Source organism: Ursus maritimus, unplaced genomic scaffold (assembly GCF_017311325.1).
Source record: "Ursus maritimus isolate PB19 unplaced genomic scaffold, ASM1731132v1 scaffold_7, whole genome shotgun sequence".
NCBI classification, from domain to species: domain Eukaryota; kingdom Metazoa; phylum Chordata; class Mammalia; order Carnivora; family Ursidae; genus Ursus; species Ursus maritimus.
Window position 1 is genome coordinate 10,704,210 of NW_024426885.1, and position 15,469 is coordinate 10,719,678.

Genomic DNA, 15,469 nt, shown 5'->3' on the forward strand with positions numbered 1-15,469 from the left:
TTGTTCTGAGTTTAAAGGTCAATATTGACCTTTCCTGTTGCTATTTCAAAAATTCTCCCTTTCTGGCTGAGGCTGCAGCATTACAAACTGGATAGGAATGATGTTTTTGGGTGGGGGGAGAAAACTTTAAAAGAAAATGTAATCTAAAATCTGTCTGCAGGGCAGATGTTCAAGTATGGTGTTAATGATGGGCTCCAATTCTGTAGTCAACTTAATTTAAGAAAAAGCTACCCTGGCTTTAGTAGATTCAAATTCTAAATTAAAGGGGATAGAAAAGCTTTTCAAACATTTTGATTACATTCGCTCACCTCTTTAACCTAGAACCCGTAGCTAAACTAAAAGGAAAACCACCCTTGAAGTTCCCTTCATTTCCTTAATAACTTTAAGTTTGTTTCAGAAGGAAGGAGGAGATGCTGCCACTTCCGCAGAGCGGGCGAGCATCTCAGGCACAGACACAGAAAGCACCGCACAGCTTCCAGCTTTGGCAGATGGCGGTCAGCGTCATGCAGGGGGAAGGGGGGGCTGAAGCCACTAGCAGGGCTGGGGCAGCGACAAAAACAAAAGCACACCTAACACAACTTCAAGGGAGCCCAGGCAGCATCAGCAGCAACTTGGGAGTGCCTCGAGCATGAACACAACATCAAAGCACACGTTTTCAAAACATTACTGCCTCTAAAGGTGTCAAATACTGAGCCTACAGAGGCACGGATGGTTCCCAGAGCAGACAGCTCTATGCTGAAACACAGTAAGCGACTACACAAGTCTCTTCTGAAATTTTTCAGCAACCTAGAGTGCACACCAAAGGGATGCCTGGAGCATACTTAATGCAGGAAGTTTCCTGCTTCGCTCCCATTAGGATCAGAATGTCTGTCTCCACCCAAAAGTACCTTGCGAGGATGAACACTGCATTCCATCAGACAAAACAGACTTTCCAACTGACTGATGGGTGCATTCACAATCCCATTCTTTTTTTTTTTTTTTTTTAGGTCACATAGGAGGTTATAGTTACCGAAATGTTCTTTGTTCTGGTAAAAAACAATCTCAACCCAACCTTACAAAAAAGGTATGATAGTGCAATCATCTAATTTTATTTTGACTGGCCATTTAACAAGTCTTAAGATAGGCTTGAAATTCATGACACTCAGAACACTTTCCAAAGTGACTTTTCAATGGTATATGCTTGCCCTTTTCTTTCTTTTTTTAATTTAAATAATCTCTACGACCAACGTGGGGCTCCAACACACAACCCTGAGATGAAGAGTCTCATGCTCTTCTGAGCCAGCCAGGCACCCCCAGTGATATATGCTTGCAAAATATATAAAGCTCATTATTAAAAAGCCTTACCACTACATTCGTGTTTTCTGATGAGTTCTCCTAAATTCTTTTATTTTTTTTGGTTAAAGATTTTATTTATTTGAAAGAGTGTGCATGAACTGCAAGGGTGGGGGGACTGAGGGGAGGCGGAGAAGCAGACTCCCTGCTGAGCAGGGCGCCCAACATGGGGCTCAATCCAGAACCCTGGGATCGTGACCTGAGCTGAAGGCAGATGCTTATTAACCAACTGAGCCACCCAGGCGCCCCTGAGTTCTAAATTCTAAGTGAATCATTTTTATGTAAACATCTCTGATCTTTTGACAAAGCACTCCTCAAAGGGTCAAAAAAGGGGCACTTGCCAACCCGGAGTCGGAGAATGACTCACATCTGCAGTTACGGAGTCCAGCATCTTAGCGGTGAAAACACTCAAGCTTGAAGTTAATCTATTTCCTTAAACTCAGACTGTTAGAAAGTAAGACGGAAATGAAACAGAAGAGAGCCGCCTGTGCCAAATAAAGGTGTCGGAGAGCCCTTCACTGGCGTTTCATACCGGTTAACTCTTGCTCATCCATCCTAAAACAAGTGGACTTCATAGACATCTCCAGGACTCTGATGCACCCATCATCTGACGCCAAGATCACTTTATCTGACGTACACCAGTCCACATCCAATACCCGAAAGGTCACGTTTCTTCCACTTCTTAAACTGCTCACCATCTGAACCTTCAAGAGTGAATTTGGTGGTCATTTTCAGAAAGAAAAGGAAGATGTTTATCACAGACAGTGCCAGTGGCAAAGACCCAGTGCAAGTTAAAACTGAACAGTCTTTGGCAATTTCTTTTCCTCATGCAGACTGCATTTTAAAGATCCCAAAAACAGTGATACCATTAAAAGCAAGAAAATCATTTTAAGAACCTCGACAAACCCATCATATAGGCTTCATTTCTAAATCAGAAGGAAGAAACACATTACAGCCCCTGTGACCAGCAGCTTGGTTTGAGGGCCCCTCACGCTCACGGAGCGGGCCTACCTCTTTAGTGTCCCACACTTCAGCACCGTCACTGTACATCGCTATTAATTTTTGGTTTCCTTTACCAGGAGCAAAACGAATCTTCCTCACCCAGCTTCGGTGTGTAGGTATTCCTCTGAGGACAAACAAACAAAAACAAAACACCAATATGAAGTAGGGTAATATCTCGTCACTGGAAACTGTCCAACGACTCTTTCTAGGCCTGCTTTTGATAACGTCTGGTGACTTTACTTTGTGGGAGAGGGGTCCCAACTGACAGAAAGGGTCTACCCTTTAATGAAGATGGAATAATACACTTCTGCACAGGCCACCTGCAGGTAAGTGTCTCCTATGACTGACCCAGAGCTTGGCTCAAGGCTCCTCCTCCCAGGTTCAGCGACAAGAAACCCAAGGGTCCAAGCTATACTTGGTCATGCTTAATGATCCTACTTAGCACGTCATAAGCCTTTAATGGAACCATATCAAGAATTTACTTTTTTTTTAAACAAATAATATTGCATTCTTTTTTTTCTTTTTTAGATTTTATTTATTTTGTTTATAGAGTGAGAGGGAGAGTGAGCATGAGTAGGGGGAGGGGCAGAGGGAGAGGGAGAGAAGCAGACACCCCGCTGAGCGCTGAGCGCAGAGCCCGACAAGGGGCTAGATTTCAGGACCCTGAGATCATGACCTGAGCTGAAACCAAGAGTCAGATGCTTAACCAACCGAGCCACCCAGGTGCCCCAAATAATACTGCATTCTTGAATCATACCTGGATACTCTGCCTTTCAAATCCCAAAAATTTAAATTCCCATCCATATCTCCAAGAACTAATGTGTCACCTTTCCAAGCGATGCAGGTAATACTACCCATACTTCCCTAGAAAACAAAAGCAACAAATACACACAGTTTTCACTACTTATAAGCCATCATAGCAGAGAAATGTTTTTACTTAATGTGATAAAATAATAAAGATATTTTAATAAAACTTAACTATAAATGGTTTTGCTTCAGTATGAATGCCATCAAACACTAACAGACTTGGAACACTAAAAGAGCTACCTAGCTTATTAATTTCAACTATAAAGAAACAGGAGATTTCAGTTTGATGGACATTAAGTTACCTGAACTAAATTTATAGAGAAGAGGTACTTTTTGAGGAAGAAATACCTTAAAGACAGCAAATTAAAAGTAATAAAGAGAAGGAAAGAAAACCCTTTCCAAAGGGCCCTTGTCTCCAACTTCTCACTCACTGCAAAAGGATAAATCAATCTGTTCCAGAGGAAACTCAGAGCTGTTTCATAATTAATTGTGCAGCAGTTTTTCTACCGCAAAGAGGATCCAGAGCTCCACTGATACCTTCTGGAATAATGACGGTGAAGAGAAACTGTAGATCAAAGGCATCTGCACAATCTGAATTCACAGAAAGCTTTACAAAGACATATGGAAACTTAAGTATAAGAATGAAACACTACTGCAATAATGCCAAGGGGAGGGGAGGGGTGGGAGGAGATAGGAGCTTGCAGCTCTCTAACAAATGCACAGAGGTAGTGTGACAAAGACCTTAAGAGCCTGGGCTCTAGAGTCAGCTGCTGGGGCTGAATCTGGGCTTTATCATGTATATTTGTTGTGTGGCTTGGGGCACATTTACCTAATCTTTCTGCATCTTGGACTTATCATCAATAAAGAAGGTTAATTAATAAACTCATGAAACCTGAGGAATTCCTATTAGCATTAATAAATTTATACAGGAAAGGGCTTAAAACAAGCCTACTACACAGTAGTCAATAAACGCTCACTATTAAATAATATTATTGCTCGATTACTTCTCTACTTATTAAAAGAAATCTTGTTTTTTGCATTTATAAAATAAAAATAAAAATTCACATGCTTAGTTCATAGTGGGAAAGCTGCAGGCTGGCCAAATTGACTATTAATAGATTGGCCTATGCATCAAATACTGCATAAATCCTAGTGGTAGTCAAGATATAAAGGACAAAAACTGAATTAAAAATGAGTATTCTAAGGAATTCAATAATAAAAAACTTAGAAAGTTATGTTAAATAGAATTCTATATAATATGAAGCCACACTTCAAGATCTTACTTCCATCTTCTGGGCCATATTAACAGAATGTTTAATTAAGAATTTGCCTTCAAGTTTATTGTTTTAGTCTTGAAAACGTTCACATTTTATATTCTTACTTTCTAACCTCAAAAATCAAAATATTAAAGCTTAAATAAGCTTAGAAATCAGCTTAGAATTACAAGTAACATATTAATACAACTATATAATTAAACAGTCCAGACCTTTCTCCCTAAGAGTTTGCTGATGGGATATAACCACATGCAGATACCAAGGAGCTCTCAGACGATGTGGCTTAAAGTTTCTTCGTGCTCCAAATAACCCCGACAGAACCAATGTAAGATTAAAACTCAACAGAGTATTACTAGTTGACACTGTTATGTTCCTGTATGTAAAATACGATGTTCAAAGGATCAGACGGCTGACAGCAAAGCAGAGCTGGTCATTCTCTCCCACTGTTCCAGTTTTCTGAATAAAGGCAGTCAACTACAGATGCTCCAAAATTTAAAATATGCCAGGTTTTCCTCTTCTTTTTACCATTTTTGTATAGTCTATAGTTCTGGGGCCAAAATCCAGAGGGAAAATTTCAACTCAAAGCAAATGTTTAATACTTTACATTTGGGAGGAGGGGTAAGATAAATACTGGATTAAAATGAGCAAACAAAACCTCTGCCTAACCTCTATATGACAGTCTCTAGAAATATTTAAATTACAGAAAATAAAAATAACGAACCAAAACCAATTTCTCACGTATTATACAGTAGCTGCTCAAATACCTCTCCCTAAAACCAACCTGCTCTAAAATGTGTACTAATTTCACTGGAGGCCGGATCTGCACTGGGCTGCTCATTGCCTGAGAAAGCTGCTTCTAGCTGCGGTGTGAAAGGATCTGGTAGCAGATAGAGAATTGCTATACCCTGACTTTGGACCTCCACAAAAAGAGACAGAATCTTAAAAGCTGTGAGGCACAATTACCAACCTGCAAGAAACTCTTATAAAAAGGAGAACTGGGGTCTAATGTCCAAAAGCTTTAAACTTTTTCTGGGGTAAGGAGGAACTGGCATCTCAAAAAATTACTGCATTGCTTCTACATCCTAATCGCAAGTGTGAAGCAATCAGACACAGCCGGAGCTGCCTGTGAGTGGCACAGAAGAGCTCAGATGGGGCCTTTCCTGCGGTTCTGGAGGAGGAACTCTCTATATTCCTAAGACAGCAAACTGATTTTCCAAAGGACAGCTACATTAACACTGCAAGTCTTAGGTCTGCTCTCCTTAGCAGTTTTCCTTTCTATACACTTAAAGTAAGTTCCTTTTCCTATTATGACCAAATATCAACCTTTCATATTTGCATTACTACTTCCACCCTTTCAAACTAGTGACAATTTGAGAAAGTTCAAAACAGACACTACTAAGTCTCAGGTATGACTTGTTCTATATAATAGTAAAAAAAAATAGTAAAAATGAAACTTCCACATGTTAGTTTCCATTTTTAGTAGAGAAGGTGGTTTGGATGGCCTCAACTCTTTTCATGTTCTTTATAAGGAAGATGTGGCAGCAGCCTCTAGCAACTCCCCCACCCCTGTCCCAATCCTGCCTTGTGGTATTCACGTCCCTTGGCAGTCACCTCCCAAATGAACAGGACTGACCCGTGAACCAACAGCACACTGAGGAGATGACGGGGTGTGATTTCTCAAACTAGGTCCTAAAAGACACTGCAGCTTTCTGTGTGCTCTTGGAACGCTCACTCCGGAGGAAGCCAGCTGCCATGTGGTAAGGACACTCAGCCCTATGGAGATGTCCCCGTGAGGAAGAACTGAGGCCACTCATCAACAGCCAGCACTCCTTTGCTACGGCCATGTGAGTGAGCCATCCTGGAAGTGGAGCCTCCTGCCCCAGCCACCATCCTGACTACAACCCATAAAATATAGGGGTTGGCATTCAACTAAAACAGTCTGTTTTTAGACAACCCTTTCAAATAAAAAGATATATTTTATGAAATCTTCTCATGCCTCCACTTAACCATTATAACGGTATTAGTCAACAAAAACATTTTCTTGTCTATCCATTAAAAACAACCTATGAGACGCATGCGGACACAAATTGCGAACTACAGAACCTCAGTCAGAGGATTGCACAAGGTCCGAGAAGGATATATGTAAATAGTAACTATTAATAATGCTATTGCACTTACAACCTGATTACTATTACCCCAAAATGATGCTAGACTGTAAGTCAAATCCTCCAAGGTAATGCCTGAAGTGGAAAGAGAAGAGATACTGCAATCAGACAGACAGACAGACAGACCTCAGTGTAAAACTCCATGTCACTACACTGGGACACATTGGGAAAGTAACTTACTCTCCCTTGATTCTGTCATAGTTAAAATGGAAAGAATTCCTCATGGATTATTAAGGGGATAAAAAAAAATAAGTAGCACCTGGTAAGTATTTAATCTAAGTAGTTACAATGTTATTCTCTAGCAGCATGGAACAAGTTTAATCAATGACAATATCTCCTGAAACAGTCAAGTTTATTATTTACATTAGACTTTCCTGAAATAGCTTCACAACTTAATTATGGGTTCACTGGATATGGAATCAACAAAACCTTTGATAAGAACTCTTCATGAAGATGTAATCATGAGTTAGACTCACATCTGGTGGAATCCGAGCACTGTCTTTCACTGAGTTTCCTTCCACCGTGAGATGATAAACTTGGCCATCATTATCGGTAAACACAAAATGCTCCCGGGCAGAGATGTTCTGACTGAGTTCAGATTTACTTTCTGCCTCCTGCAACAAGCTTTGGAATAAAGAGGAATAAGATAAAGACATTTCTTTTCCCTAGTGACACACACATTAATTAACTTGCCCAAAATACAGATGCATTAATAGGAAGTCCAAAACTATTTACCAAAGGGGGGAAAAAAAGCACTGACACTAATCTTTGCCCAGCTAATAATAAGAAAACACATATTACTCCCAATAGGTCATTTACCCCATAGACAGGAACGTAGTCATCTAGACTTCATCCAAGAAACTTGCTCACTGTTTCTGCTGCAGAAAGAGAGGCCTTACCTTGACCCATCATTCTCTCTGAGGCCTTTTTATTTGTAAAACTGGTGGGAATGGAGACGGGGACAGTCCATAAAAATCTAGCATTCTCTATACATTTTCTTTGGTGTATATAAATGAAAATATGATCTATCTGGATGTTCCCGCTACATTCATTTGAATTCCAGAAGCTGAAGCTTAGGGAACAGAAGGGTAGTGAGAATGATCACGCTCACTAATGGAGGCTGCCATGTGGATATTACTGTGTGTGTTACTGACTGCACTAAGCAATGAAATAATAAAATTAACTCTTCAGTCTTCCAGTATGCACTGAAATATAACAAGGTACTACAGATGCCTTTGGATGACACTTGTCAAGTTCCCCACCATGACACCGGTATCACAAATGAGACAGGCAGGAAACGGCACACTGCACCTGATCACGGAGGACTCCACGATGCTCAGCTCTGTGTCTGAGACCACGGTCTGGCGGGCCATGGCCTCTCGGGTGGCCAACTGTTTCTTTCTCAGGCTCTTCAAGTTGTGAGATGGGGACCACTCCTGAGAAGCAAAGACAGGCACACCTACAAGTGCTCAGTTTACTTCTGTCAAAACAATCTTTCCAGAACAGCTGGGCATTCTCGCCACTGCTCGGTATCCCTTATTATTACTGCACATGAATTCGCAATTTGTTCTTAGGTTTTATCTACTTATAGAAAGGCTGAACGAATGCATTTTAATTAGCGCTTAAGGCAGATTTTAATAATCTACCCTCCACCTCCTTCTACGTCTAAGCTTTAATGAGAGCTTAAGGTAGAAGAGTTTAATAGCAAACTTCCAAAAGGTCTAACTTTTTGATGCCTTCTTTTTTTACAAAATGAAAATAATAAATGCAATTATGGTATCTTCTCTTCCCTACCTCTAGCATCCCCACCCCCACAGGTGCATGGGGTAAAATGACCATGTCCCTCCAACCGTGGCTCACTGTCCTCCACAGATCCACCTCGAAATCTCTCATGTGGTTTATTTATTCTTTTATATTCCACCTATTCTAATGCATTCAATCTAACATCCTCTCATAGGCATCAATTCTTCACAGTAGTTATTTTACATGCATGTATTTGTAACTTACATTAATAGGACTTCGTCATACCCCACCCTGTTTCTCTTTTCATTCAGCACAGTGTCAGTCCCGTCTCTGTTGTTTCTGCATGCTACCGAATACTCCACCAGTGCATCCACCAACCCTCCGTCTGTCTGTTCTCCCAGCAGAGAACACCCTGATTGCCTCCGAACTCTCTGATAAACAACGCCGCAGTCAATATCCTCACAGAAGCTCTTTTGTGACAGGGGCCGAAGAGCTGGCACCCAGGGGATGTCTGTTTGCCCAAGCACTGTCAGTCTGCTCTGCAGATGCCTCACCGGTCTGCATTCCTGCCCGCGGTGCAGAAGGATTCCCGCAGCCTACACTACACCCACAGCTGATGCCATCTGGCTTCCCAGTTTTTGTTACTCTAAAAGTTACACCATGGTTATTTTATTTTGCCCATCTCTAAAAACTGCTGATTTTGACTACTTCTTCACATGCTTGTTGGCCTTTTAGGTTTCTCCACTATTCGTGAACTGCTCATGTACTTTGGCTCTCTTTCCACTGGGGTTCCTGTCTTTTCACTGTTTATGTGCAGGAGCTCCCATAACCCTAACTCCCTACAGGAATTAGTCTTTGCTGGTTTCAGACATTGGCAAATTTCTTTTTCCAACTTGTCTTCTCTATTTAACTTTGACATTGGGGTCCTTCATTGAATAAAAAGCATCAATCTTGACTAATTAAATGCATTTTTTTTTCTTTTTTTTGCCTTTTGGTTTGAGCTTCTGATGTCCTTTCCTGCCCCAGAACAGAAAAATATTCTTCTATTTTTGACTATATTAATTTTATAGCTTTACATTTTTACATTTCAGTCTTTAATCCCATGGAGCCCACTTCTGAACATGGCATTAGGTAGAGATCCAGTATTTTTCTCCATAAAGTGAGACCATGTTCCCACTACTGTCCTCCTCTTTTTCTAAAGTTGAGGTGGCTACTATGACCTTTATTCTTTCACAAACCTTTTTACGTTTATCATGTTTAAACGTGAATATGTTTATCATGTTCCTCAAAATACTGAAGTAAAATCTTAATTGGAATTGCACTAATGCAGTATTTGCTTAACGCATCCAAGAAAATAAGAGTTATCTCCATGTACTTAGCTCATCTCTCAACAAACATTCTTAGCAAGGAAATACATGACAGTAATGATTTCACTTCAAGCTAAAGAAAAATATTCATCACACACAGAACATGCCTTGATAAACTAGTTCTTCAGTTGGGACTTACCAAAGCAGTTATCGCAGGGAAGTTTTTGGACATTTCTCTAAGAATGGTACGAGTCCTAACATCCCATAACTCCAGGGGTTTATCTTTGAATACAACTGCCAAATACTGCCTGAAATAAACAAAATTATTAAATAAGCCCCCTTTGGCCAACTTTCGCCATAAGTAATACAAATAAAAAGTTGAGTAAATCAGAAAAGTCACAAGATGTATTCTAAACACAGACCATATAACTTAACATTTAGTTCTCATGATTAATAGTCATTGAGAAGGTAACGCCCTAAGATGACCTTTGAGAGCCACATAGCCATAATTAAGCAAGAAGCCCAGGTCAGAAGAAAGAATGAAAAAAGGCAGAAGTTCACATTTTACCAATTTATCAATTTATGGTAACCCTCCCGCGGCTTCATTTTCTCATACGTGACATGAGAATACCACTACCTATCCCAATGGATTGGTATGCAGGTTATGATAAAAATTAAATGAAAAAGTAAAGGTTTTCACAAAGTTTCTATCATGCTGACACTGAGGAAACGTGACCGAGCAGGAAGATCCCTACACTCAGTGTACCAAATGACTCAGGTTCTCTTGCTCAGGACAAAGTCTGCCACTTGATAATTATGTGGCCTCAGATAAACCATGTAATCTTTTTGAGTTTTATTCTACCTATCTTTATAATGTTGTTAATAACATCTGTCTTACTCCTTCACCAAACGCCCTAAGAATTAAAAAAGGGGGGAGGGGATAGCACACATAAAAGAATTTTACACACATTAAGGATTATACAAAGGCAATATGTTACATTTTTCTTTTAAAGATTTTATTTATTTATTTGACAAAGAGAGAGAGACAGCCAGCGAGAGAGGGAACACAAGCAGGGGGGGTGGGAGAGGAAGCAGCAGGCTCCCAGCGGAGCAGGGAGCGCAATGCAGGGCTCGATACCAGGACCCTGGGATCACGCCCTGGGCCGAAGGCAGACGCTTAGACTGAGCTATCCAGGCACCCCACAATTTTTATTATATATAACATAAAGGCATCTAATGGCTTATATGTAAATAACTAATGTAAGACAGAATCCGGTGAATGCTACAAAGATTCACTATGAAAGAGGAGATTTATTTTGACAACTGGGCAATGGCATTCTAGGCAGAGTTACAAATGTGACAAATGGCCAAGACAAGAAAGGACACAGAGTTGGGGAACATGCTACCTGAAATGTAGAGCATGCAAGAGCATTCCTCGCGAGAGAGAATATCAAAGTGTGAATTTTGGATCACATTATAAAAGACCTAAAACACCTGAATACGCCATGCTAGGTTATATAGAGATTTATTCTGCAGAGAATGGTGGATCACTGAAGGTTTTAAAGTTGAGGGGGGATAAAGTGATCAGTTGTTCTACAGCTAGTAATTTAGCAGGTTTGTGTAGAGTCAAGACTGGCTGGTAACAGAAGAGACTGGAGTCCAAACAGTTTAACTGAGCAATTCGCAAACCCTGTAATCTCAGGACTCTTACATTTTTAAAAATTATTGAGGATCTCCCCCAAAGAACTTTTGTTTATGTGGTTCATAACAACTGACATTTTGCATATTAGAAATTAAGTCTAATAAATTAAAAACTATCCTTATTAATGCATTTTAAATTAAAAAGCAGAAAATAACGAGCAAGATGGTAGATTTAAATATAAGCTGCATTGATAATTACACTCAATATGAATAACTTAGAAACATTGCAATTTGCAACATACATTACCAAACAGAAAAACAAGCCCCAACTATACACTTTCTAGAAGATATCAACTTTATTTATTTTTATTACGTTATGTTACACCAGATATCAACTTTAAATGTAAAGACATAGATAAGACACAAGTAAAAGGTAAGAAAAAGATATACTATACAAACACTACCCAAAAGAAAGCTGGAGTGGCTTTACAAATCAGACAAATCCGACTTACTTCTGAATAAAGAATAGTACCAAACATAAAGAGGCTATTTCACAATGATAAAGAAGTCAGTCAAAAGGACATAACAATACTAAATATGTATATATCTAATAAAAGAGCTTTAAAATACCCAAAGCAAGAACATGAGCTCTTCAAAAGATACATAAATCCAGAATAAAGTTCATTTCAACACTCATCTCTCAGGAATAGACAGAAAAGCAGGCAGAAAATCAGTATGAAAATGAGACCTGAATAACTACCAACCAATCTGAACTGACATTTATGGAATATTCTAATCAATAATAGCAGAATACACAATCTTTTCCAGTACATATGGAACAGTCACAAAGACAGACCACAGTCTGGGCCATATAACAATCACATTAAATTTAAAAGGATGAAAATTATATAAAATATGCTCTCTGACTCCAATGGAAACCATAAATTAACAGAAAGGGATCTAGAAAACCCCTAAATATTTTGAAATTAAACAATGTATCTATAAACATCCCATGGAAATTGAAAAATATTATAAAGTGAATCAAAATGAAAACTCACCATATCAAAAAAACATGTAGGGTACAGGAAGAGTAGTGCTTACGTGACATTAAATGTTTACATTAAATTTTAAAGAAAAGCCTTAATTCGATCATCTAAAGTTCTATCTTAAGAAACTAGAAAAAGAAAAACATATTAAACGTGAAGCAAGAAAAAAAAAAAGATACCTATGGGATTTGATGAAACAGAAAATAGAAAGCCACAGAGAAAAATGAGAGCAACTAAAAGAGTTTCTTTGAAAAGACTGATATTAAAAGATTAAGAGAATACCACGAACAAGTTTTTAATCAATAAATTCAACAATTTCAATGAAATAGACAGATTACTTAAAAGACATTAACTACCAAAACTCAGTGATAAAATAAACCAACCAACCCTGAATAGTTCTACATCTATGAAAGAACTGAATATGTATTTAAAAACTTTTCCACAAAGGAAGTTCTAGGCCCAGGTGGGTTCCCTGGTGAATTATTCCTATTTCAGTAAGGTATAATACCAATTCTACACAAACTTATCCAGAAAAAAAGAAAAGGAGGGACTATATCACAACTCATTTTACAAGGTCAACATTACCCTGACTCCAAACCAGACAAGGGTGTCATATGCAAACCAGATCAAAATGCTTCATGAGCATAGATGTAATAAAATATCAGCAAATCAAATCCAGTAACATATTATCACCAAGAAGAATTTATGCCAGGGATGTAAAGTTGGTTTAACATACAAAGAATCAGTCTATGTAATTCATAATTCACCCCATTAGCCAACTTAAAACAAAAACCCATCATTATGAGGATGTCCCTAAATGCAGAAAAAGCATCTGACAAAATCCATCACCTATTCAAAGATACAAAGTTTCAGTGAACTAGGAAAACTTCCTCAACGCAATAAAGGTCACCTACAAAAAATCTGCAGCTAACCTATTTCAAGTTCAAAGACTGAACACTCTTGCTGTAAGATCCAGAAACAGAACAAAGATGTCAGTTCTCATCATTTCTATTCAACATTGTACTGGAGGTCCTACTCAGTACAGCAAAGCAAGAGGAAAAAAAAAGTCCTCTTTTCCAGAAAACAGAGATGTAGAAGAGTCTTTACTGGCAAACAACATGGTATGTCTATAAAAAAACACTAACGAATCAACAAAAATGCTACCAGAAATAATAATTAAGTTAGCATGGTCACAAGGTCAATACCAAAAAATTAAGTATTTCAGTATACCAGTAATGAATAATTGGTAACTGAAATTTAAAAAAGAAAAAAATACATGTGTAATAGCATTGAAGAAGAAAAAACAAAAAATTATTAGCAAATGATGTGTAACACCTCGACACTGACAACGAAGAAGTATTACTGAGAGGCATTAAAGCCCCAAGCGAGAGGAGCGATACACCCTGTTCACGAATCACAAAACTTGTTACGATGTCAGTTCTTTCCCAGATTGGTCTACGGATTCAGTGCAACCCAATCAAAATCCCAGGAAGTTTTTTTGGTAAAACTGATAAGCTGATTCTAAAATTTATATGGAAATGCAAAGATCCTAGAAAAGCTAAAGCAATTTTGAAAACTATTTTAGAGCGCTTACTCCTCCCTTCTTTTTCTTCTGATTGGTTTTCATTCAGTCTCTATGTTTAATAATCTTGCTTTACACGTATTTCCCTCGGAATGAAAAACTCAAAACTTACTGAAATTAAAATAGGTCTAAATCATATTCTTTGACTCCACAAACCCATATTGAGATAGAAATGCATGAGAATTTCATTAGGTAACAAATAACATTTTCTTCGTGGGTGACAAGCATTTACATCAATATAGCTGTCGTAGAACAAAACAGGATTACTGGTTTTACCAATCTAATGAAATAGTAAGATTCATACAAAAGTTATCTCATCTTTTGAAGAAGTAGAAAGTAAAAGTAATAGCAGTTTAATTTTGTGATCAAAATATTTTCTTGGAAATGGCTGCAAAGCACCATTTACTATCACTAAGAAGTTCTATATGCATTCTAGCATATTCTTACTTTCTTAAAGATTTAAAAAAAAAATCCTTAAGATTCCCTTGTGATAACACCACAGATTTTTTTTTTTGGTTCACACTTACTTCAAATGAGATACTTTAATCATTTCGATGGGTGACTCATCATTGCCTCGTTCACCGCGAAAAGCAATGCTCCTACCTATTAATTGCAAATATTAAAGGAAATGTGAAATATCAGATGAAACATGTTAAGACACAAGAAGTTATACACACCAATGGGATCAGTGCTGCTTCTACTCTCCCATTCATTCTTCTACTTGCTCCTAACCTGCTTCAAGTAATGTAAATTCAAAACATAGTCTCAAAATTATTACATGTTGAAGACCAGTAACATATTACTTGTACTCAAATATCTCTTATAAAATGATATTTTCCTTTGTTACAGACTTCCTTGAATACTTTCGGTGGCTTCTTTCAAATAGTTATATTTTAGAAATTCAAAAATATCAACTTCCAAAGTTTCAGCGCATCTATGGTAAAGGAACTGTCTACTATAAAACTACTGGTATATTTAAAGTGATATAAACACTTCCATGCTCACAAATACTAACCAGTGGGGGAAAACACTCTTTAAACAGGTATTCAAGATTTCCTGTCCCAGTACAAACTGAGCAACTGAAATACTTTTGACCTGTTCCTATCGAAAGGTCTCTAAACACTGAAACTGGGGAATGATAAGAATTAGTTAACTGCCAAAGAAGCTAAATGGTTTTCCGTTAATTAAAAAATGCAAATTCTACTTCATGTCTGAACAAATACATTTTAATAACATTTCCAGCGTTTTTATTTACATTAAACAAAAGAGAGCACGTTCAATTCAGAGACAATTGAGTGCCTGCATGCCTCCCTGCTCCTCAGTGCTGTCAAATGGGGCCCCTGTTCTTATTTGCCAAACACCTACATCCTTTCCTGACCCTCCTTAGAAGACAGGCTAGAAAAGTCTATAATCTTTGAACTCAAATATCCCACTTAAGCAAGTTAGGAACTATGACTTACAAATTTGTTGCTCAAAAATAAATCTGTAAAAGAAAGATTTTAAGTTATCTAACAGTCTTGAGCCGATTGGAAAAAAAATGAATAGGCTTTTTTTTTTTTTTTTTTTTTAA

At 38.2% G+C, this 15,469-nt stretch overlaps 1 protein-coding gene across 1 annotated transcript in view; it reads right to left on the reverse strand.

The window, feature by feature from the left end:
• Positions 1-15,469, reverse strand: part of WDR11 (WD repeat domain 11) — a 59,334-nt gene that overhangs the window by 15,564 nt on the left and 28,301 nt on the right. The window contains exons 13-19 of the mRNA XM_008685206.2: positions 14,427-14,502; positions 9,830-9,938; positions 7,892-8,016; positions 7,057-7,204; positions 3,092-3,198; positions 2,344-2,458; positions 1,865-2,036 (exon numbers count right to left, since the gene is read on the reverse strand). Coding sequence (XP_008683428.2) covers positions 1,865-2,036; positions 2,344-2,458; positions 3,092-3,198; positions 7,057-7,204; positions 7,892-8,016; positions 9,830-9,938; positions 14,427-14,502 — 852 coding nt within the window. The remainder of the gene's footprint in view (positions 1-1,864; positions 2,037-2,343; positions 2,459-3,091; positions 3,199-7,056; positions 7,205-7,891; positions 8,017-9,829; positions 9,939-14,426; positions 14,503-15,469) is intronic.